The sequence below is a fragment of the Myotis lucifugus genome, unplaced genomic scaffold (genome assembly GCF_000147115.1).
Source record: "Myotis lucifugus unplaced genomic scaffold, Myoluc2.0 scaffold_848, whole genome shotgun sequence".
In the NCBI taxonomy this organism is placed as follows: Eukaryota; Metazoa; Chordata; class Mammalia; order Chiroptera; family Vespertilionidae; genus Myotis; species Myotis lucifugus.
This window is the reverse complement of record NW_005871896.1, coordinates 131575-156175: the sequence shown is the minus strand read 5'-3', so window position 1 is coordinate 156175 and position 24601 is coordinate 131575. Positions and strand designations below refer to the sequence as shown.

At 51.3% G+C, this 24601-nt stretch overlaps 1 protein-coding gene across 1 annotated transcript in view; it reads left to right on the top strand.

The window, feature by feature from the left end:
• The first annotated feature begins 8656 nt into the window (after window positions 1-8656).
• Window positions 8657-24601, top strand: part of LOC102417894 (histone-lysine N-methyltransferase SMYD3-like) — a 39102-nt gene continuing 23157 nt past the window's right edge. Inside the window, exons 1-4 of the mRNA XM_014448526.2 lie at window positions 8657-8677; window positions 8814-8881; window positions 10480-10582; window positions 17634-17744. Coding sequence (XP_014304012.2) covers window positions 8657-8677; window positions 8814-8881; window positions 10480-10582; window positions 17634-17744 — 303 coding nt within the window. The remainder of the gene's footprint in view (window positions 8678-8813; window positions 8882-10479; window positions 10583-17633; window positions 17745-24601) is intronic.

Sequence of the window (24601 nt, the reverse complement as noted above, 5' to 3'; positions counted from 1 at the left end):
CTTAACTGTGATAGCGAGCAGGAAGGTGACTGTTGAGTTTCACAAATTAGGGGGCTCGGTGCTTCCTGTGGGTGGAGGCACTGAGACTGATCATTATAAAGAACAATGCGAAGGAGGGAGGGAGCATATCTGACTTTTAATTGTTAGGAGGCATCTATAGTCATGAAAAAATAGTTTTAAAAAGATATCTGGCCCTAGCCGGTTTGGCTCAGTGGATAGTGTGTCGGCCTGCAGACTGAAGGGTCCGGGTTCGATTCTGGTCAAGGGCTCGTACCTCGCTTGCAGGCTTGATCCCCAGCCCAGGTGAGGGCACATGCAGGATGCATCCAATTGATGTGTCTGTCACATCGTTTCTCTCTCTGTCTCTCCCCCTTCCTCCCTTCCACTCTCTCTGGAAATCAATGGGAAAATGTCCTCAATCTGGAGAGTATGTGTGCATCATGATAAACGCCGTGGAGTGGCTGATTCACTGTCAGGTGCGTCTCTCAGCTGACCCGACAGATGAGAGCACAGCCCGCACTCTCGCAGCCTGGATCCTGACAGCGACTTAGAGAAATACGGCTGATAGTCATGAAAATCATCTTTGGCTAAAATTTGTCAGAATTAGAGAGAAACATGACATTTTTTACTTTCTTATCTCACTTAGATCACTAGGCAAAATGATGAGTCCGTTTTCCCTCCTTCCTTCCTAGTGCTAGCACTGTGCCTGGTATATAGTAGACCAAGCATGTCAAACTCAAAGGCTAACACGGGCCAATAAACGAGGCGTGCGTTTGACATGCTTGTAATAGACCCTCAATAAATGAGTGAACAACTCTCTGTTTCTGAAGGCCCAGAGCACATCGCTGTGTTCCTGACCTTGCCTTTCACTTGACACTCCCCCCCCCCCCCCGCCCCATCTTCCAGTCTGTCCTGGGTCTCATTCCTTCAGGACCAAACGTTCTTGGTTATTTTGACAAACCAAATGGCGTTGATGGGGGGGCGGGGGTGGAGGGGCAGGTGAACATGTCGTCGAGGAATCGAGTACTGATTTCTCCAGCCTTCCTGTCCTTGTCCTGAAAATGCCCCATGGGACTGCCAGCGCCCTTGTGGGGGGCGGGAGGCCCGGACGAGAGCACGGATGAGAAGCACTTCACAATGGGGCTCCTTAGACATGGAGGCCCCTCCCTGCAGGACCTTCGGGGTTCAGGGAGGGCCGGACTCTGCGGGGAGACAGTGGGTGTGTGGTGTGGCCCCAGTGCGTGGCAGGGAGAGCTCTGCGGGCAGGTGGGCTCCCAGCAGCCCAGCCCCCCTCCCCCCCAGGAGGCTCCTCAGGCTCACACCACCGCAGGGGCCCTCCTTTCTGGTTCTTGGGAGAAAACAATGGCATTGCGGTATTTTCATCTTTAACGCGGCCCTCTTTCCCCCTCCTCTCCTCTTCCAGCCATGCGGACTGAGGACAGGGCGCATTTTTGAGGTTTGCAAGTCTTCCTTCAAACAGAGGAAGACATGTGGCGGGTGTTTCGTTCCACAGGCCGTGGCCAAACCCTGTGTCTGTCCTTCTCACTCTGTTCAGTTTTGTGATGTCGCCACCTTCAACCCTTGGGAGGCAGAGTGGTGCGTGTAGGTGTTAAGTCTGTGCCGTTTTCTTCAGCCTAAGGACGCACATTTTAGAATCTATGATTAGGTGGGCATTTTCCCACGATGTCACATAAGGAACGAGAAGTGTGAGTTAAACTTGGGGTTCCAGACTCCAGGTACCCCACTGGCATCCCCCCTCCGGGGCTGCCCTGACCGCCCCCGCTGAGCTGGACCCTCGGCCCCAGTTGGGTTCGCGTGGGGTGTCGTGGCTGACGCCGCTCTCGCCTGCTGGTCTCGGTCACTGAGGGCGGGTTCTCACCTCACACTTGTCTTGCTCCGGAGCCTGGTCTGTGTGGGCCACTGAGTGAGAGTCGGCTGTAGGAGGAATGGGGAGGGGACAGGGAAAGGAGGGAGAGAGAAGACCATGACGAGAGCTTTTCTTTTTGTTGTTTTTTGCTGCATAATGACCCCTGAGTCCGCAGGCAGATGCTCTATCCACTGAGCCAAACCGGTTAGGGCGAGAGCCAAATTTTTTAAACTTAAAACTATATAGGTAGGTACATTGTTATTAACTTAATTAGGGTACTCCTAAGGCTTAGGAAGAGCCACACTCAAGGGGCCAAAGAGCCGCATGTGGCTCGCGAGCCGCAGTTTGCCGACCACTGACCTAAGAGAACACTTTTGGAGAGTCAAGCTGAACGAAAGAACCTCTAAGTGTGACCCGTGGGGTACAGTTAAGTTCCTTGCGATGATAAACTGTTTGAATAGGAGGATGGCTCGATGAAATTAAAGACTCAGGAAGAGCTATGGAGACCTAGGCAAGATCCTGTAAGGAATTGCGTAGGAATATCCCAGGGCTCTGAGTCTCGGGTGTGGGAGGGAAGCAATAATGGGCCCTGCTGGACAGGCACGGTCAGTGAGCGCCCTTTTCTTAGGTGACTTGTCAGGAGGCGGAATGGCGGGCCGTGTCCTCGGGGAGAGAACAGTGGGCGGATTTGCCACTATCGTTCCTGTTTTGCTTCCTGTTATCAAGGAAGATTGTTTAAGATATAAACTCAGCCAAGGGCAGAGCCCTTAGAGAAATGGACATGGGGGTGGCTTGTAGAACGCAAGCCTGTTACCTCATAGGGCTTCATTCTGTGAATCCTCTGCTAACATTCGGGCGTTTGACCTTGGGAAGGATTTAAACAAGAAACACATTTTTATGATGCCTCTTCCCTGACTCATGAAGTTGGCCCTGATATTGATTGAGCTTTGGCAGGTTATCGTTGAGCATTCTGCATGAATGGTGTGCCCTGTCTGTGACCACAGCATGAATTATGACAGGCACTCTGGAAACAGACATATGGGGGGAGGGGTGCGGCAGGGTCTAGAGGATGCATTCCCAAGTATGTTGCTAATGGGACAATAAAAATAAAGAAGTCTACTTTTTTACTTCATTTTTTACTTAGTTTGTATCATAAAGGCCATTTGCAAAATCTTAAATAATAGTCGTATAAGATAAAGAGAGATTTTAAATGTTCCCATTTAACAAGTTGTGTACATGGTTTAGTTTGATTTAAATTAAAGCATTATTTGTAAATGAATATTCTGGTTTGGGCCTCAGAGAGCAATGGCTCTCATGACCTGATGTTTACCATTCTCACCATTTACTCTCTAAGCAACAGGCCAGCCCAGATGTCATGATTTCTGCCTTCTGATTCTCGGTGGCGAGGTGCAAGCACATCCAAATAATACAATGGAGACTTACAGTTTCATGCCATCTGCTAAAAATAAGACTATATACCCATCATGTGTTCACTTTCTAACATTTTCTAATTACCAGAGACATTTTGAGGTGCGAGGCAAGAATTTCAACCACATAAAAGTCATTATATGCAGCATCTTGAGTCAGAGTTAGAGAATTATCATTTTTATGTTCCTCCTTAACCTTATTTTCCCACATCCTTGCTTAGTGCCTTTAACCAGTGGCCCATTCTGTTTGCAAAAGAAATAGCATCTGAGCCACACTGGGAAGTCTACGTCAGACCCCGGGGTCTGGGAGGGGAGCTCCGTCGGCTGCCCACCTCCTCAGGCCGCTCACGTGCCCACGGAGACACTCCTGCTACTCCTGGTAGAAGGAGAACATGTTACAGGAATTGCTTTAGCTATTGATTTTTTAAAAATTGAAAGGCTGCCATAGCCACCCTTGCTGCTGTGACCCTTCTAGAAACACTGGAGCGAATCCTGGGATTGGTGGGTTGTCCTTTGGGAAATGCTGCCTCTTCAGTCCTGAGCTCCCATCCTCCCGTTGTTCCTTGGGCCGGAGATTGCAAAACCTTGGTTGTAGGGCCAGGAAAGACGGTAAATGAGTGAGCGGAGGAGGGCGGGGTTAGGGCAGGCCCAACCCGAGTCATAGAAGGCGGATGAGTATGTGCCATGCTCACGGGAGAGACCAGGAGGTAAGATTTGGAATCTCTTAAGGTTTATGAGAAGGTGCTGGGGAAACGATTCTGTGTTAAATACAGTGTCGTACTCCAGAAGAGGAGAATGACAAACCTTGACTGAAATGCTTACTGTGCTCCTCAAGTTAGAGAGTGATGAGTCCTAGGAGTCAGGGGAGGGGCAGTTATCCATAATAATAAAAGCATAATATGCTAATTAGACCGGACATACTTCCAGACGAAGCCAGGGCTGCAGCCCTGGGATCCAGGCAGCCACCTCGGCTGTGAGGGAAGGATCCAAGTAGCTGCCGTGGCTACGAAGGCCTACTGTTGCACGAATTTTGTGCATCGGGCCTCTAGTTTTGAATGAAAACCTCTCCTTTTGGTTTTCATACCTGCCAACCCTCCCTACGTTCTTTCCTTCTATACACAGAGCTTAATGAGCCTAAATGTAGCACATTCCCTTTTGAAAATGTACATTCAGTCCCTCTAGTTCATAAGCTACATGTCCAAGGTTCTGTGTCCGGAACAGTCACTCTACTTATGCTTTAAGTAGAGAAGTTATAAGGGAGATGCAGGTGGTCTTTGAGGAAACTTTATGTTCAGAAACTGATTTCCCTTCTTTATGGTTTAAAATTTATATATATATTTGAAATACAAAGCAATCTTTGAAGTAGGCTAAAAGCCAGCTAAAGCCACGTGGTCACAGAGCAGGCTCTTTGTAAACACCAGTGACTGGGGGAGGGGCTGGAGGGGACGGTGTTCTGTGGGTGTCCACTCACCGTGTTCTGAACGGGCTGTAAGTGTTCTGAGGGCTGCTTAGCTTTGCCATTCAAGGTACTGGGGGAGGTGATCTTCCTGTTTACCTACTGCTACAACAAAAGGCTTCTGGTTCAGAAAATTAGAGGAGCACGTGAAATTTAAACACGAATATAAAACAAGTCTCTGAAATATTCCCCTTGAGTGTTGGTATTAATTATTACAGGAGAATTTTAACCTCAGAACCCAAGCCTCTGCTTCTGGACCTCGAATCTGAACCAAATGACGAAAGAATTTGTTCATAGAATATTTTAAATTTCACTTTAGTTGTTTTCACAAAATACAGAGGCTCAGTTGCCTTCTACTAGCCTACTAGGTTTTTATCATCTAGAGAGGCTGCAGAGTTACAAAGGCTTTTGATGATCTCAAAGGAAAAATTTTGAAAAGTAAACATGACTTTTTAATATCCTGGCAGGAGAAATATTTTAAAGGTAACACTCAAGCTTACTTTTCAGAAAGAATTGCTTTTTTATTTAAATACTAGAGGCCCAGTGCACAAAATTAGTGCACGGGGGAGGGGACAGGGGAAGGGGTTCCTCAGCCCGGCTTGCACCCTCTTGCAATCCCAGACCCCTTGGGGGATGTCTGACTGCCGGTTAGGCCCAAGCCTGTGGGACATTCCTCTCACAATCCGGGACTGCTTGCTCCTAACCACTCACCTGCCTGCCTGATCGCCCCTAACCACTCTGCCTGCCTACCTGATCTCCCCTAACCGCCTCTGCCTCAGCCCCCCTGCCACGGCTTAGTCCAAAAGGATGTCCGGAATGACATCCAGAAAGTTGTTCGGCTGCCCGATCTAATTAGCGTATTATGCTTTTATTATTATAGACAATAGCCCCCTTGGTAGGTTCCAAGACCTCCATTGGATGCCTGAAACCAGGATCAGTACTGAGTCCTGATATACTAGGTTTTGTTTTCTCTACACAAACATGCCTATTGTAAAGTTTAATGCCTTTTCCATCTTAACTAAGAATTGTCACACACTATGGCTACAATTTTTGCGGTTTGACTTGCGACAGCAAAGCTAGCACGTATTTCTTTAGCCTTTTCACAATTTAATGGCTAGAAGAATCGGTCTTACTGTAGGTCTTAGCAACCACAACATCCAATTTATTTCTTAGTAAGTTGAGAACTTTCACTTTTTTCCTTGAAAGAAGCACTTTATGGCATATCTGAATTACGAGCCTCACTCCTCTGTCGCTTTGGGACCATGAGTAGTGAAATAAGGGCGACTTGAACATGGCCTGAGACACCTGACAGTCCATCTCATCACCAAGGCGGCTACTAGGTGACCACTGGGCAGGTGTACATGCAGCGTGGAGACGCTGGACAAAGAAGTGATTCAGGGCCTGGGCGGACGGAGCGGGATGGAGCAGGAAGGTGCGAGATTTAAAATGTGAATTGTCGATTTCTGGAATTTCTCATTTAGTATTTTTGGATTACAGTGGACCATGGGTAACCAAAACCTTGAAAAGCAAAACCAAGGACTGAGGGCTACTGTAATCCCATTTATATACTTTCCTAAATTCATTTATTAACTTTAACTTATGCAATTTTCTAGGAAAATTGCTTATACAAAGACAGTAGCTTGAAAAAATGTTCAAGCTTTTATTTCTGGGCTGTGTTTCCATTATTTCATTTCTTGGTATAAAGAGCAATTATTTTCACGTTTTCACCTGAGCACATACAGACTTGTCTACCTGTCTTCTCATTTAAAAGAGAAAACCCCGAGAGCACCCTCATGCCCGCATTGCTTCAGCTACATCTGTCACAGAGATTCCCTGTACAGTGTCCTTAATTCAGATAGTGCTGGGTGGAACTGATGTTTTTAATGGAAGTGAGAGTAGGTAAATTAAAATTTTTATTCACTAGCGCAGGAACGCTAGCACATAACTCCTCTCAGAATAATACAAATGAGGAACTTGTCTAGGATTTGTGAAATAAAACTAAAATGTCCCACTCATATTGTGGAGTGGGGCAAAATGAGGGATGAGGGTGGCAAGTTGATAATAATGAAAATAGGGAAAGAAAAAGAAGGAAAGAAAGTGAGGAATAAAAGGGAAAGATGCAAGAGAAATGGAAGGGGAGGAGAGAAACATGGGGGCTATCATTATTCATTCATTCATTTATTCATGTCCAAATATTTATTTTGTGCCCAATGTGTGAGGCTCTGGGAATTTTAAGCAGAGAATCAAACTAGTCCTTGTGTTCTTCTGGTGGATAAAATTGCCATCCCACCCACTGAACTGACGGAAAAGAAGGTGAAAAAGTTGACCTAGAATGGAGAGAAAGGATGCGCAGTGGTATGAGCAGGACATACAGAGACTTGGTGCCCAAGGACAAGAGAGATGGACGATGAACTTCTACCCCTTCTCGTGGCACAGAATTGCGTCCCTTTCCCCTCACAGTGCCTGTGTTCTGTTTCTGTTCTCATCCTGTTCAGGATAATGACACCCCCCTCCCCCAGGCATATTGAGGGTCACACCCATGCAGCCATCCATCTATCAGAACAAATGTGTGCTGGTCACTTCCATGTGCCAGGCACAGTGGGAGACCCGGGAACAGTGGTCAGTGAAACGCTAGCATTGCCTTCTGGGCATTTCACAGTCTAGTTGTGTATGGTGTCCAGGAAACGGGTGGGTAATGGTCCAGTGTGATACATGCTCTAAAAGGTGAGGGCCTGGGAGGAGGGGCACCTCTAATACTTTCAACAAGAAAGATAATTTTTTTTTTAAAGTCAGCTACGTCTGGGGATCAGATGAAGTTCCTGGAGGAAGAGACAGCTAAGTTAACATGGTAGCCCTTCAAAAATATAATTCCATCAGAATAGACCTATTTTGTAAAAACCTTGAATTTGCTTCACAGTTCAGAAAAAAATTCAATTTTCATTTGATTTGAAAGTTTGCAAATTAGATCTCTTTGATCTGGTTTTTCATTGGTGGGTTGCTTCAGTAAAATTCCTGATTATACTTTTAAAATATGTACTAGCCCTGGCCGGTTTCGCTAAAAATCAATGGAAAAAATGCCCTCGGGTGAGGATTAACAAGACAAAAAAAAAAGTATTCATATCCCACCCCCCAAAAAGATCATACCCATTTTTAAAAGCTTAAAGTTTCAAAAAGAAAACACAGGATTTTTTTGTTCTATATTTTTACCATCCATTTTATACATAAAAAAGTATAGGCAGTACACTGTTTCAACTTAATGTGAAACAGATGCCTTTAAAGCAGTTTAGCCAGAGCGTGTTTAAAATACGTGTATGTACACCAGTTTAGTTCCCGATTAGAAACTGCAGCGTTGTCAGACTTTTGGAGGAAAAATGCCAAATCGTGTAGCTTGCGCTGGATTTCATAAAAAGCTCTTCGGAGCAGAGGGAGAGTCTCGAGGACTCGCGCTTTCTTAGACTTTGCGTCCTTTCACAGGAACCTGCCTCCAGCCCTGACTGCGCCCTCCAAGCCCAGTGTCGCTGGCCCAGTCTCGCTCGCACGTCAGCGAGGCCTTTTCGAATTTAACAGGACCGAGGCCTTCCTCCCAGCTCTCACAGCCCCTGTGCCTTTCAGCCTTCTGTAATTTTTTAAATTTGTACACAAGCTTCCTAAGTAATTCCCTTTGGCGAATGCAAGGAAGACAGGGTGCAGCGGCCCATGTTCCGGTCTGAACTTGGTCAGGGCATCCGCTTCTGGTATTGACCCCCAGGAACCACCGGCTGCGCCATGTCTGGCCGTGGCCTCTGAAGTCAACTTAAGAAAACATATGTAACTTGACGGGAGAGGGCACATGGGAACCCCAGGCCCGGTGCTGGCTGGCGCCTGGCTTTTTACAGGATGTTGGTATGTCTGTCCTCACCCACCGATATGCTCTTACGTGCTGCCCAGGTATGTTCTTTCGCAGATGAAAAAGCATCCGGGTTTGGCTTGGACCTCGCCAAAGCTGCCAGTCAAAGGCCCGCGTTTATTTTGAGAAGTTTCTTGGGTGACTCTGCTAACCCCACTGTCCCCCTTGTTTCTGCAGTTGATCTGCAATTCCTTCACCATCTGCAACGCGGAGATGCAGGAGGTCGGCGTGGGCCTGTACCCCAGGTATGGCATTTCTCTCTGGGAGAAGCAACTTTAATCCCCACCCCCGGGCCCCAGCCTTTGGGGGGCAGTAGAAAGGCTATTGCAGCAGCTAGTTGGAGAGCCAGGCTTAAAACCCGATGGTAATTTACAAGAAAGTGGAAAATGTTAAGTTTAAAGAAAACAACTCTATAACCCCATATAATATGCTGGGGGAGTGATTTTCAACCGTGTGCCTCAAGGATTTTTAGAACATGCAACACCTGACCAGTCAGGGGCACTGACCTCTTTTCCCTTAGATTCTCAGATTAAAAAATGGCAACAGCTTGCACAACCATAGCCGTCTAGTGTGGCTGAATCAAAATTATACCTTTTTTTTTGTCAGATTGGCAACAGATATATTCTTTGGTGCGCCGCAGAATATTAGTAATCGGTTCATGTGTGCCGTGGGCGACAGAAGGTTGACAGTCACCGTGGTGTTAGCCAAGAGGCAGCCCTCAGACCTGAATTCCTTTCCGGGGAACTTGGTTAGAAGGTGGGGCTGTGGGTTCCGTCCTTTGGCTCAGCTCACTCGAGCCCAGGGCCCCAGGAGGCCGGACGCTGGCCGTCACTGAGGTGGCCTTTATCACTGAGCCACTAACCTGTCCCCCACACGCTCTCCGTCACTCCTAGTGTCACGCCATGAGGGTCCAAATACAAACCTCGTCACTTTGTAATTAACCTGAGAATCCCGCCTCTTCTCTTACATCTCACAAGTGTCGGACCGCAGGGCCATTGGCGCTGGCCTTGGAGAGCAGAGGGGTGCAGCCAGGTGCTCTGAGGTCAGACGCCTGGGCTCAAGTCCAGTCCCCCTCACTAGCTGAGTCCTGGGGCAGTCACCTCACTTCCACGTGTCGTTTCTTTACCTGTGAGTGCCCCTCGTGAGAACGATCACATGATCAAACTTGATAAACATGCTCAGCTGCTCAGAAAGTGCTTTCTACATGTGAAGGCTCAGGGGCAGGTGTTCTAAGTGTTGTCAGATATGGAGGCAGCTTCAATCCAGTCCCTTCCCCGGGTGGTAAAAAAGCCACCTGCAGGGAGATGACATCACTGGCCAGGCCCAGGGTGCACTGGGTCGTTAGCAAGACAACCGCAGTGTCTGCTGAGGAGGAAGGTCTATTACTCATGGTAGCTGCGACGCCCCAGCCGAGGTGGCCGCTCCTCCCAGGCTGAACAGACGAGGTCCCGTAGGAAGGTCAGCTGTGCTGGCCGCAGGGACACTGCCGCGTTCCATTACCTGTCTCAGGGGGGATGTGCTTGCATGGCTGTCTTCTCCGTCTTTATATCGGGCTGTCTCACTGCCTGGTACCTAATGAGACAACCACTTCCTCCCCACCCCCACCCACCCCCAAATAGGACTCAGAAAACGTGTTTATTAACAAACTTCCCCACTTAGCCTCCATCCCGGGGAGATTTCAGTGAGGAGGCAGTGGCTAGAGGCCTTGTGAGCGCCCCAGAGGCTCCCTCCTGGGCCCCGAGCCTCGCCTGCGCCCCTCCCCCAAGGGAATTGTATTCATTGCATGTAGATGTTGGACTCTGCTGAGCTGTGATGGTCTCCCCTTTTTTCTTCTTTCCTCCAGTATGTCTTTGCTCAATCACAGCTGTGACCCCAACTGTTCGATCGTGTTCAATGGGCCCCACCTCCTACTACGCGCCGTCCGAGACATCCAGGCCGGAGAGGAGGTAAGGAGCCCTGGTTCTCACTCCTTTTCCCCCCAAGCCCCTCCCAGCCTGGTCCTTCCCTGACACTGGTGCCCGAGGGACAGCTTCTCGTTGTCCTGCCCAGGAGAAAACACGCCGCCTCAGCCCGGCCGACTTCCCCATCGTTACTCTCCAGGTTATAGCCCGGCTGACTTTTAGTTGCCGTTTTCCTGGATGGTGATGGTCCCTAGTGTATGTATGTGAGAGGTGTGTGCACGACAGTGTGTGTGTCCTGAACACACGACAGTTCATGCCTCACGTTTCTGCAGCTGGTCCTCATCCTTCCATGGCATGAGCCCCCAGGGCTTGCTTATCTCAGGGCCACTCCTCACATCTCCATGGTGACTCCCTTTCACTTGTATTAAGAAAGCAGATCAGCTGTAACCTTTTAGGTTGTCATTGGGCCTTTACAAACCTATCGGCCTGTCTGGTGATTGTTCAGGCAAAGATGCGAAGGGAAGCAGGGCTGTGACCTCTGGCAGCGGCCTGGCCTTGACCCTCCCATGTGTGGCCGGCCAGGCAGCCCTGCTGATGAGGAACCGCTCAGAAGCCAGGGTCTGGGATGGGCTGCTCCCGGCTGCTGCCCGCGCCGGCACTGGGCTTGCGCAGCTGCCACCTGAACTCTGGGTTACGGATAAGGACGCTGCGGAGAACCCAGTCTCTTCTCCCCTCCCAGCTGCTAAAGTGGATGTTTATTGCGAGGAAGACAGAGTGGTCATAAGATTTTACTGCATCTATACAGCACTCGGCCAGTAAAACACAAGTATTTGATGTAGACAAGGATTTGGCCCGATAAGACTCCCCCGCAACTGATCTTCCACTGAATAAGCTGCCGCTTACAAAGGCATTCATGAGTTTCCCGTCTTCAGGACCAGGCCTTTGGGAGCTCTGTCAGCAATAAGAGGGGCGGGGGTGGGGGGTGGGGGTGGGGCACTGAGATTTGTTTCTGGGGCCGGACACGGCTTCAAGGCGGCTGAGAAAGGGAACCTGTCCATTGTCAGCAACTTAGTTTAGTTCTGAGGGGTGGCTGCTGTCCTTGATAATCATGATTATGGTGCTGATGCTGACGATGGTGGTGTTTTACTAAATTTTAAACAAAATTCTGTTTGCTTATCAAGGTTAGAAATGATTGGCATTTTCAGAAACAAAGGAGACATTTTCTGACATCTTGTTTTCTAGGCTTGCCTGCCAGGCATTCTCCTTGGTTGGTTTTCACTTAGTCGCAAACACACCTCGTCTTTTGGTGTTTATTTTACTGTTTCATGCCCTTCTCCTTCCATCTCTGGAGAGACAAGCACCACCCCTTCCTCTCGCCCCACACAAGGCGGCTCTGCCTGCATCGGGCCCTGCAGGTGCGGATGTTCTCCCCGCGGTACTTGTCCAAGCAGCTTCTCCACAGGGCGAGGTTCTCCCCTCAGCCCTCCCTGGACAAGCTTGTGCTTCTCCCGGGGGCCCGGTGGGCATCCAGGGGACACCTGTGGACTGTGCAGGACTGTGCATCACTGAAGGAGGCTGGCGTCCGCTCAGTTATGCCTGAGGCTGCCCCACCCCTGAATGCATCCTGCACATTAAAGCTGACCCCTGGGCAGAGCAGGGGAGAAGGAGAACCGTGAGGCAAGGCGTGCCGGGCTTGGTGAGGAGGGGTCATTCCTTTTCATTGTGCAAATATTTGCTGTCGTTAAATTGGGTAACAAGTAAATTTAGAAAATTTGGTCATTTCAGCATCAACTCTGCATTGCAGCTTTCTTGCTCACCAGGGCCCGCCCAGTTTCCTATGTGCTATGGGCATGTGAGTACCAGCCTGAGGCCCCGTGAGGGAGGAGGCACCGTGCCTGTGGCTTGGACACTCCCCGGCCTGGACCTGCTGGGTGATGGGTGAGGCGTCCTACAGGCACAGCCAGAGGTGAACAGACTCAGCCTCCGGTTTGAAACTACCAGCACCCGGGGGCGGGCGACCCTGGAAAGAAAGTGACACAGGAGCCAGCCGTCCCAGTGTGAGAGGGAACGTTTAAGCCAGACAGGAGCAGGAAAGGTGCCCGGAAGTCACCGTGGAGGCTTCTCACCCTTTGTTTCTCTCCCCGGAAACCCACCTTTGGCCACTTGGGGGCCATTTCCGTTAAAGCAGCACCTAAGTGAACACTTTTCTATTTAAAGGCTTTCACTGTGATGCTGAGGTGGCTGTGTTGTGGGTTTGTTTTGTTTAAGGCTCACAAGCTGGATGGCTGATGGCTGCCTTCAGGGTTTTGCCAGGTTATGAAACACATATTATCGTCGGACAGTCTTCTAGAACGTGCGTTAGGGAAGAAAGGTGGACAGGCCAGACCACCGTCATGGGACTTCCTGTTTGGGGAGGTTATCACTGTTGCCAACAATGTCATCGGCTGCCAGCATTCCCAGGAGCCCAGTGATGGAGAGAACTGTGCTTTGCAGGAGTTGAGCAAGTTAGTGTCCCTAACGTCAGGTTCAATGTAAGTGCTGGGGTTCGGACCCTGGTTCCTCACCCAGTCAGCTTTGCTTATGTGCTGAGTCATTTAGCAGAACCCCTGCCTGCCTACGGGCCGCGCCCCCAGGTGGCATCAGGACCACAAGGATGAGTAGGGCCCAGCCTCGCCTTCAGCACGTCAAGGCACAATTGAGGACACGGACGCAGAACAGAAAACCGGGGTAGAACATGTGAAGGTCAGTCGTGTCAATGTGCACAGAGCTTTCCGGAAGTTCAGAGCAGGGCACTAGGTGGGGTGAGGGGCAGGGGCGGGGCGTGGTCAAGGAAGGCTTCCGGAGCAGGGAGTCCTGGCCCCTTAAGGCTTCATAGAGTTAAAGTTGGCAAAACTGGGGAAGGCGTTCTAGACAGACACGCAGGCCCGGGACCGAACGGCGAGCTCAGGAGCAGGAAGCAGGTCAGGTCGGTGGGCTGGAGCGTGCAGCTGTGCCCAGCAGACGAGGGGACATGCGGGGCCCAGGCCGGGGAACCCAGGGCAGCCTTGCCCAGGGGCTCGGTGCACCTGAAGTTTCCCTGACGGTGCCTGGTGGACAGGAGGCCCTCAGTGAAGGTCTGCGGGAGGGAGGGGACAGCGATGGAGCGTCACTGAAGGGGCGGGCAAAGCAGCTGCATGATGACATTGTCTGTGTGGGCGCGGTTGCGGGAACAAGGTCAGGATGCTGCAGTCCTCCATGCTGAGGCGGTGGCCTGCTGGCCGGGGAGTCGGGGGTGGTCATTTTTCAGTTCAGAGCCAGTATTAGCATAACAGTGTACAACTGTGGCAGTGCCATTCCAGAAACGACAACAGTTTCCCTTTAATGGGGCCTCAAGTACCCACAGCCGCCCCTCATGGGAAGCTGGGCTTCCTGGGAAGGTTCCCTTTGCCTGGACGTTTCCAGGGAAGCACTGCATTCAGTGTCCAGCCAGTGCCTCCTGCGGTCACTCGCTGGGGATGTCGCTGCGCTTCCCACGAGAGCTGCGGGAGCGGGAGGCGTGGCCAGTGGCATTCACCGCTGAGTGTGATTGTGTTCCGTTCCATTAACTGTCCGCCGACCTGGGCAAGCCTGACACATGCTTCCCCCTAAGTGAGCCCCACCTTCAGTGGCAGAGTCTCCAATAAAACTGCGCCAGGGAGTCTGGGGAAAGGTTTCCATCTTTGGCTGATGGAACGACTCAGCTGTCATTACCAGTTAGGACCCTGGCTGCGTGTTTCCCCAAATACGAGTCACGATGCTTCTGCCTTCGAGGCCTTCAGCTTTGACACCGTGGGTTTGTGAACTTCAATGCCACGAAGGAGGAACGGCGGGGAGCGGGCAGCCTTCATGGAGAGGCGCCTTGGAGCCCAGCCTGCAGGGCGAGAGTTCTGAGCGGACGGGGAGAAGGCCTGGCGGCTGAGGCAGGGGTGCCTGGTGCTCACGGCGGGCATCGTGCACACGGTTCCGCGGTGTGTCAGTCAGTGCACCTGATTGTGACCGACTCCGGGTGGACGAGGAACACTAAGACCGAAAGGCAGACAGACAGTGAGCCGCGAAGCCCTTGTGTGCCTTTATCCCGGAGGCGGGAGCAGCCATCGGAAATCTCACCGGGGAGGATGAGGGATCAGGTGCGAGCACTGGGAAGGTCTCTCTCAAAGCAGTTTAGAGGCAAAAGGGCGGCTGAGGCTGCAGGGAGCCGGGTAGAAGGCCACTGCACAGTCTGGTAATGGGTCCAGGCGGTTCCGATGGTGGATGGTGGTTGGTGGGTGGTGCGTGGTGTGTGGTGCGTGGTGGATGGGGAGGGAGGCTGTAGGAGTCTGTTTCCTGGGCTTGAAGGAAATAAATAACTAGCCTCCTGTTGCCCAGCCACTGCCTGGCACGACCACACATGAGCTCCGGCCCTTGTAGTGAAGTCGTGGGTGGGTCAGCGTATTCTCTGGCGTGGCAAGTCCCGGATTTGTTGGCTTCGCACTGGGCACATCGTAATCACCCAGTGAGCCCTGCCGTTGGTCTGATCTGAAGCTGGGGCTGAGGCCCACGGGCCAGGGTCTGGGTTGAGAATTAGGGCCCTAGAGCGAAGCCGAGAGGGAGCAGAGATCAGCTCGTCTACCTCCTCACCTCATTGGAGGAGACCGAGGACCTGTGCCTGAGGGAGGAAGCCAGGTGTGCGCTGCCCCGGCCTTGCTAACAGGCTGCTTCTGAAGCTGCTTAGACGTGGTCATGTGGAACTGGGGTACAGCGCTCTCTGTGAACGAGAGGCGCTCGCCTGGCTCACCTTTGCACCTCAGAGGCAGCCCTGGCTTCAGGTCACGAAGCAGAAGAAAGATGTGGGGAAAGCGCATGTGGCTGTAGGCTGAGCCCGAGGAGCCAGGGGTCTCAGAACAGAGCTTAGCAGGGGCTTGGGTGGTCCAGGCCGGGTGGTGCCGGGAGGTCCAGGCCGGGTGGTGCCGGGAGGTCCAGGCTGGATGGTGCGGGGAGGTCCAGGCTGGATGGTGCGGGGAGGTCCAGGCTGGGTGGTGCGGGGAGGTCCAGGCTGGGTGGTGCGGGGAGGTCCAGGCTGGGTGGTGCGGGGAGGTCCAGGCTGGGTGGTGCGGGGAGGTCCAGGCTGGGTGGTGCGGGGAGGTCCAGGCTGGGTGGTGCGGGGAGGTCCAGGCTGGGTGGTGCGGGGAGGTCCAGGCTGGATGGTTCGGGGAGGTCTAGGCTGGGTGGTGCGGGGAGGTCCAGGCTGGGCGGTGCGGGGAGGTCCAGGCTGGGCGGTACGGGGAGGTCTAGGCCGGGTGGTGCCTAATATTTTATATGAGAGGCACAGCAAGTTTCTCTTACAATTGCTATGCAGTTTGTGAAATGTCAGCTTTGCTTATGCCATGCAGACTAGTGCGGTATGGCCAGCATCTGCCAGGAAGCGCACTGGAGCTGTGGGGACGCTTTGCTCTAAGCCAGCGGTTCTCAACCTATGGGTCGAGACCCCTTTGGGGGTCAAATGATCCTTTCACAGGGGTCACCTAAGACCATCGGAAAACACATATATAATTACATATTGTTTTTGTGATTAATCACTATGCTTTAATGATGTTCAATCTGTAACAATGAAATTGGGGGTCACCACCACATGAGGAACTGTATTAAAGGGTCGCGGCATCAGGAAGGTTGAGAACCACTGCTCTAAGCAAAGGGGGAGCCGTGGAGCAGAGGACGCCCGTTTCAGAGGACGGGGTGCAGGGGCCCAGGGGACTCAAGGAGACCAGCGGTGAGACTTGCATCTCACAGGAGCAGGGATGGGGGCTCAGACCGGGGTGGTGGCAGCACTGGAAACAGCAGAAGAGGTTCAGGATAGAATGTTGAGTTGAGCCCACAGAACTTCCTGGCGGACCCGATGGGGCGTGAAGGAAAGAGAAGTCCGTGGTGACGCCACGGTTTCAGGTGGATAACGCCAAAGATGAATTGAGAAGGCACCGACTGAGATGCACGGTTGGGGGTGGGGGTGGGGGTGGGGCTCAGCAGTTGGATTCTGTATATTTTGAATTGGACTTGCAGCACCTAGGAGATCTGTCTGGTGAGAAATGTGTCAGCATCATGATGTTCCCTGAAGGCCTGTGTCCTGAATTGGACACTGGGGCTACACAGAAACCCGAGAAGCCCCTGGAGTGTGCCTTCTCACCTATGACCTTTCACCTTCCAAGACAGGGCACAGTTGCTGTATTTGGAAAGGTCACAGGAAGTCAGTTTAAGAGCCTGCAGCGGAGGTTGCATCCTGACATGAGGTTCTCCTCATGCTTTATTCCACTTTGGTTTGGAATCGAGTCATCAGGAAGAAAACAGTCTCCTCATTGCAAAGATACCAGGTCTGGTCACCCCTGAGTTCCGAGAGGCCGCTGTGCAGCTGACTGGATGTAAGCAATCTGGCCACGTCATCTGCCACCCATTGGCTGCCAGGGCTGTGTTGGCTCCTCTGATTACCAGTGATTGTAGAATTTATTAAACACACCTTAGCGACACCGAACATATAACAGCTCTTGATACTTTACTGCCCAGTGAATGAAAGGTAAGAGGTAAACGTGTCCAGAGTTAATGAGCCCAGTTCCTTAAAATAAATATATGTGCTCACCACATAAGATTGGAAGGTATTGCAAGAAAATTTTACACGTGATTATTTTGGAGGAGACACGGAGTAATATCTTATTTGTACGCTTTTTGGTGTGTGATAGATATGTTTTACCCCCATGGGCCCCCTCCAGCCTCCCCCCCCCCCCAGCCTTCACCACCCCACTCTCTGTGTCCATGGGTTATGCATACAAGGGCGTTGGTTGATCACCTCCCACCCTCCCTGCCTGCCTTGCCTCTGAGATTCCGCCGTCTGTTCCATGCTTCCATGTCTCTGGATCCACTTGGTTTATCTGTTTATTTTGTTCATGAGATTCCACATATGAGGGAGATCATGTGACATGTAATACTTTCAACAATAAAGATTTTTAAAAATAAAAATAAAAGTATGTTTTACTTTAATAATTAGCAATAATGGCCATTTGTTAAAGGAAATGAGCACAGCAGCCATGTGGCCCCTTTTCTCTCTGGCCCGCAGCTCACCATCTGCTACCTGGACATGCTGATGACCAGTGCGGAGCGCCGGCAGCAGCTGAGGGACCAGTACTGCTTCGACTGTGACTGCGCCCGGTGCCTGACGCAGGACAAGGTATGTGCCAGGTGGTATCCAGCGATCTTGCTGAGAACTCTACTTTTATGTCATTGGTCCACACCTAAGCGACCGTCACTGCGTCGTAGGAAACGGAAGTGAATACAGGAATGCACAGGGCTGCCCATGTTTCATTCACTGGAACTGTTATCACCCACCAGCAATTCGAGGTTTAACCTCAGCAGGAACCCATGGCGCGCAGAGTCTGAGGGAACGTAGGCATTAAACGTGTCTCACCCCCGGACCTTTTGACGAAATCTAGTGTATTTTCCTCTGTACCACGACTTCCTGTGGCCTCTGATGCCAGCATTCATGGGGAGAAGGCCCATGAGCTCATTCTAATGCTGTAGGAACCAGTGAACATGATCTGTTTCTTATGAAAAAGAACTTGTAGAAATAAGTGAATCAGGTGGGAAAAGGTGGGCCCACTGCTAATAGTTTCCCAGGATTCCATCCCCTTAGTGTCAACCTTTTCCCTCGCAGGCACGACGGGAAGCATAGGGGCTGCCCTGGGTTTCTCCCAGACTCATCTGGAACGTCGGGCAGCAAGCTCGCTTTCACCCATAGCCTTGGTTGGGGATGGGAAGGCCTTCGGATTCAGTGCCTCTTCCGTGACATCTGTATGGCAGTTCCTCAAAAGTGTCTCAAATGTGTGCTTGTATTCTGTTCAAATTGGGGTCATGTTCACTTTGGCTTATTGTTACAGTTGAAATCTGGCTAGAATGGTATATTAGGAGAGGGCTTGGCTACAAAAAGCAGATAACTGAACTCACTTTAGCAGGTGTATTTGTCTGAAAAATTCTAGAGAAGCTACAGCCCAAGACAGGAGCAACTTCTCAGCTAGCTCATCACAGGCCAGCATCCTCCGGTCTTGTTCCTCAGCTGTCCCTAGCGTGTGCCTCATGGTCCCAGGCTGCCTGCTGTCCCCACCCTTACTCAATGTGTCCAAGCTCTGGACATGGAAAAGAAGAGGCAATAAAAAGCAGAGAACAGCCCGGCCGGTGGGGCTTAGTGGTTGAGCGTTGACCTATGAACCAGGAGGTCACGGTTGGATTATTGTTCAGGGCACATGCCCAGGTTGTGGGATGGATCCCCCAGTGTGGGGTGTGAAGGAGGCAGCCAATGGATGTCTCCCTCTCATCGATGTTTCTCTCTGTCTCTCTCCCTTCCTCTTTCTAAAGTTAATAATTTTTAAAAAGGCAGCGAACAAAGGGAAACCCTCCTAGGGATTTCCACCTGCATCTTATTGTTCAAAACTGTCTCACGTGATGACTTCTAGCTGTGAAAGAGGTGAGGAAACTGGGTGTTCACTTTTCAGCCTTTATACTCGAGGAAGACAAGGGCAGAAGAGGCTGTGAATGGCTTTCGGTTAGCCCAGTGGTCGGCAAACTGCAGCTCGAGAGCCACATGCGGCTCTTTGGCCCCTTGAGTGTGGCCACGAAGTTTCAATCGCACTGTACGTGCGCGCCCACACGTGGTATTTTGTGGAAGAGCCACACTCAAGGGGCCGCAGTTTGCCAACCACTGGGTTAGCCCATCGGCAGTGTCCAGCACATCCACTGAGACCATCTTCTTCCTCTGAACTAACAGTGTGTTTAATATTGTATTAGGGTGCTTCAGAGAAAGAGAACTAGCAGGGTGTGTGTGTATGTTATTCAGCCATTAAAAACAAATCTTGCCACTTGTCCTGACATGGATGGACCTTGAGGGCATTATGCTAAGTGAAGGGAGTGGGACGGAGAAGGACAAATACAAGAGAATGAGGCTGATGGTCTCAGGGAAGGTCCCTCCAGCTCTGTGGTCTCATGTTTCTCTGAATGTTTCCTAGTGACAGTGAGTGGGGTAAGTGTTTAGATGAGAATGTGAACTTGCTTTCAGTTAGTTCATCAGTTATATTGTAAGTTTCTATTTCCATGAAAGTTTTATTCTGATTAGCAGTATAAATCTCCCTTCTGAATCGCCATGCTGTGGATTTGCTCTGAAAACATAACAGAAGTAAATCCAGCCTCGTGCAGTCCCAAACGATCGTAAATTCACAGTAAGTTCCGCCAGAAGCAAATTTACTGTCAGGCTTATGTGTCTGCTTTTCTTGGAACCTAGAACCTTCGTCTAGGCCTCCGTTTATTAGGTGCCTGTGTGCGCATGTGACTGCTCTGCCGTGTGTCCTGTTTCAGGGAGGCAAGAGGCTTTCGGTAGTGGGTGTGATTTACATGTGTGGGTGAGTTGTCATCTGTAATCAGCAGCTGCTTAATTTTGGGGGGCAGTCAAATTTACCTCCAAAGAAGGTTTTGGAATGATTTGGCTTCTCCTGTGGCTGCCCAGCTCAAAATACAAGGCAATAGAAGCAGAACAGACCCAATGGAATTGAGTGTTTCCAAAAGTTGTGTGTAATATGTAGCGTGCTTTCTGGGTGTCACATGTTTTGTTGCAAAAAAAACACCCCCAAACCCATACTTCCTTGCCATGACAGTCTTTCTTCCTAAAGCCTGGCACAGCTGGTTGATCCTTCTTTTAAAACAGTGTCTTTTAATTTAGCCACAGCCCTGATGCCTCACTCCTCGATGGAGTTGCCCCTAACTGGTCACCTGGCCCCCAGTCTCTTCCCTTCCATCCATCTCGACCCCTGATAATGTTCTCTTAGATGCCACTTCTCCGCTCCAGAAGTCTACAGCATGGAGCAGTATCTAGTCTTCAGGGTCAGCGTCTGGCTCTTACCTTGGCATCCACTGTCCTCCAATGTCATGCCCCATGATCCAGCTGCCTCAGTTTCTGGTCTCTTCTTTCTTCTCTTCTCTTCGCTCTTCTCTTCCTTTACATAACCTTTGTATCTAATTGTACCCCTTTCCCCACCCCAAAGATTCTGAAGTGGCCGACAGGCACACACATGCACACACACATAGTAAAGCAGCAACACAGTTTGTAATGATTGTGAAATAAGAGTGACCATGAATAAGCTGAAAGCAGGTTAGTACCCAGAGTGCACGCCATGTGATTTTACATACAAGATGTGCTCCAGCTTTCCCAGCAGCCAAAGCTAAGAGACTGGTTTCACAACTCGCACCCCGTCCGCGGCTCGAGCACGGCTGCTCCTGGCACCGAGGCCTGCGGCTCACAGGGTCCCCTGAGGTTGATGGCCAACATTCTTATCAGAACTCCCCAGCAACGTAAATGGCCAATTTTCATAATATTCCTCAATGCGGCTGCTTGGCATAATTTCAAATTATAATTTAACGAAAGAAGTATCAAAAAGGGTGAAGAAATATGTCATCTAAGTGCTTATCTCACTGACGGTTTGCTTCATTCCAAGAATATAATTTAGACTAGAACAGAGGTGAGGAACGTCCGGCCCGTGGGCCATATAAGGCCCAAAAAATCACTTGGTCTGGCCCTGCCAAGGCATCAGGGGTGAGTTAGTTAAATGTTTGACCAAATACAGCAGGCTAACGTTTAAGTTGGTACTGTTGTATGGCCCAAGAATGATGTTATAAATATCCACATGGCCCCTGGCAGAAAAAGGTTCCCTACGTTCATGTTATTTGTCGTGGTCTTTTTTTATTTTAATTGTTACTAAAGTGATACACGTGTGCAGTTTGAAAGTCGCAGTACCGGACCCAGATGAAACGTAATTAGCCTTGCTCTGTTTCCGCCCACGTCCTGCTCCCCGTGGTCTGCATGTGGCTTCTGGCGTTTATTCCATGTTTCCCAGAAATAACGCTCCCTTAAACCATGTCCCAGGAAAGGTTTTGCTATTGAGTTTGTTTAATGACTGTTTTTTAATTTCCCAGATTTCGGATTCACTTTTTACCTGTTTCTGTTGGATAACGTTGTGTTCACTCTAACGCGTGCCTCTCTGTTGTTTATTTTTTGACATCGTCAGTCAGCGCCGTAGCTGATTTTACTGGACTCAGACCAAGCTCTGCTGGTTGATTTTTGCTGGTTACCTTCCTTAGCGCTGCACTTCACTGAGTGTGTTAGCGTTTGGGACAGCGGGCTCATGTTTGCCCCTTTGGGTTTTGTTTTGTTCCTTTCTCTCTCCCTGTGCTCATCCCTCCAGCTGGGAGCTTTGTACTTGCCTCTCCCAGGCCCGTCAGGCCCAGCTCAGAACTGGACTCAGTGGCGTTGGCACCTGCTGCGTCCCAGTGCTGTGCAGGCTGGGCCGGGTCCGGTTACTAGGTGATGGGCATCTGTGGCGAGCCGGCACGGCCATGGCATACTCAGCCCCACGTTGGGCGCTTATGTCCCGTGCCAGCTCAGCCAGGTTCAGTGACCATGAGAGGGGGCAGTGAAGGATGGAGAAAAGACAGACAAGAGAAAAAGCTGGGTCTGGGTGGGACGCCACCCTCTCGGATGGAGAGACAGCGCCATGGATTCCAAGCCGTGTCTTTATTTTATAGCAGATTCCACGAGGCAAAGTAAGGGCGTGGTCAAGATGTTTACAACATTCTCATGGGTTTCAAATCTACTCAATTACATGCACCTGAACTCCACCAAGCCCACATCACTCAGGCACGTGGGGCCACATGTTCGGACCACAGGTTCAAGCTCACAACTATAGCTGTTGGCTATAATTGTGCTGGGAGGGCTCTGCCCTCCAAGCTGGGACTTGCACGTGGGACTGTGCCCTCTCATGAGTCCGAGGCTTGAACCTGTCCAAACACTGTAGCCGCTCTCCACAGGCATCCTGGCTCTGCCCTGCCGCCAGCCTTCCCAGGCCAACAGCTCCCTGTGAACAGGTGTCCTCAGCCTCTGATTTATAAACAGGAGCTCCTCACCCCGGCTTCAGGCTGAGAGCTCCCCTCCTCGCCTTTCTCCGGCGGAGCATTTCAGTCCCCGGTAACCCTCGAAACTGACCTGACACTGTGACTCCGCTCCCAGACCCGAGGCCCCACATGCTCAGCTCACTGCTTCCCGTTGCTGCTCCATGTCTGTCCAGGGAGACGTGTGTCTGGTATGTTGGCCTCGTAAAGCTATTAGTACTTGGGTTCCTCTTTATATTTTACGTCCCAGTGCTCCGGGTCTGGAGCCGGGGGAGCACTCCAAAGTCTGAGCTGACAGCATCTTGGCTGGAAGTCTGTGGTTCGCTTGCAGGTACATAGGTGAGGATTCAGGTGTTTGGAGCCAATGAACACGTGCGGATAAGCACCGACCAGATTCTCCGAGCGCTCCAGGTGCCTGTGCCGCTCCTCCGGGGCCGGCCTGTCTGAGCGCAGGAAGCTGTGCCTTCTTTCCCCCAGTACCTGCTGTGGGGAGAGCTGAGACACGAGCCACGACCCACTCGGAAAACTGTGTGGTCAGTGGCTCTGGCAGGGGGAGCCCTGGTAAGTTCCCATTCGCTGCTGCTGTGATTCTAAGCCCACTGCCCCCAAGCAGGGTTCATTGTTGTCTTTGGCAATTATTTCAGTTTCTTTTCCCAGACCCTCCGGTGTAACAAGGAATTCCCTTTCTTTGATCCTGCTGAGGCCTCCGCACTCTGTGAGCGAGGGAGCCCTGGGGTAGCCCGCGTCCTGAGAGAGGACAGGACCCTGGGGTGATAGCCAGTGTCCTGCGGAGAGAGGGCAGGGGCCCTGGGGTGATAGCCAGCGTCCTGCCGAGAGAGGACGGGGGTCCTGCCGAGAGAGGGCCGCCAGCACTGAGAGAGCTTCCTCAGTTCCCCTCATTCCCACATGCGCTGCCCCTCAGCCAGGCTGTGCCTATCAGCCGTGAACTTGGGCACAGGAGGCGGGATTGAGCCAAAGGAAGGAACAGTGATTTCTGAAGAAGGAGTAAAAGCACATCGAGTTAAAGCCGTAGTCAAAGGAATGAGCGTTCTCTGCCCAAGAAAAGGTTTTTACGGAAACTCGAGTCGACTTGAAATATGAGCAATTGCTTAAAGGACATCAGTGAGCCAGGATCAGTTTCTGCTCTTCTTGGTTTTGTTAACTTAATTGTACGCAGAAACGCCTCCTGGTGGGGTGGGAGCCGCGCCTGCTCTAAATTGTTGTCTGGATCAGGTTTTAGCCATCGAGGCAGAATGTGTTTCCTGCGCCCGGACTTTTCATCATAACCCAATCCCCTTATCTTCAGGAAGATTAGGGCGATCTGGCAGGGGGTTGAAGAACGCCCCCTCCTCTGTGCTAGAGAGAGAGAGAGAGAGAGAAGAACCCCCTCCTCTGTGCATGAGAGAGAGAGAAGAATCCCCCTCCTCTCTGTGAGAGAGAGAGGGAGAGACAGAGAGAGAGGGAGAGAGAGGAGCTTTTAGTCAGACCCGAACGTCACTGCATGTTCCCCATGTCTTGCTTCCCCGACAACCGGAAGAGTGGGTCTCCCTGGGGAGAGCACAGTGCTGGCCGTCATTCATGTCAAAGCGAGAAAGGAACTTACTGACTTCGTAGCCACCCCTCACACCTCCCCCCAGCGGTGGCGTTGCCGTCAAACACCGGGGAGGCTCCTGGGCTGGGACGGGCCACGAAGTTGGCCGGGACGGGAACTGTGAAGCCTTGTGTGGCCCTGGGCTCTGTGTTCACATCCCAGAATGTGGGCGTCCGTGCTGCCCTCTCCCCGGACAGGCAGCCCGCTCCCACACGCCTTCACTTGGCGTGATGCAGTTGGTATTCAGCCACGCTCTCTTTTCCATGGATTTGTGAATATGAAGGGTGGGTCCTCAGGTCCTGCCCAGGGGTCTGAAGACGGCCTCTGCACGCTGCGTGGTGACATGGCTTCCACCTCACCACCTTTCCGTTCTTGCACAAAACGCCTTCCTCTGGCTTTTGGTCTACAAGGAGCTCTGGCTGGGACGGATGCAGTGAGGCAGCTGCCGGGGGCTGAGTGTGTCCCCGTGTCCCAGGCACAGTCCCCAGCCAGCGCGTGCGCAGTGTGCA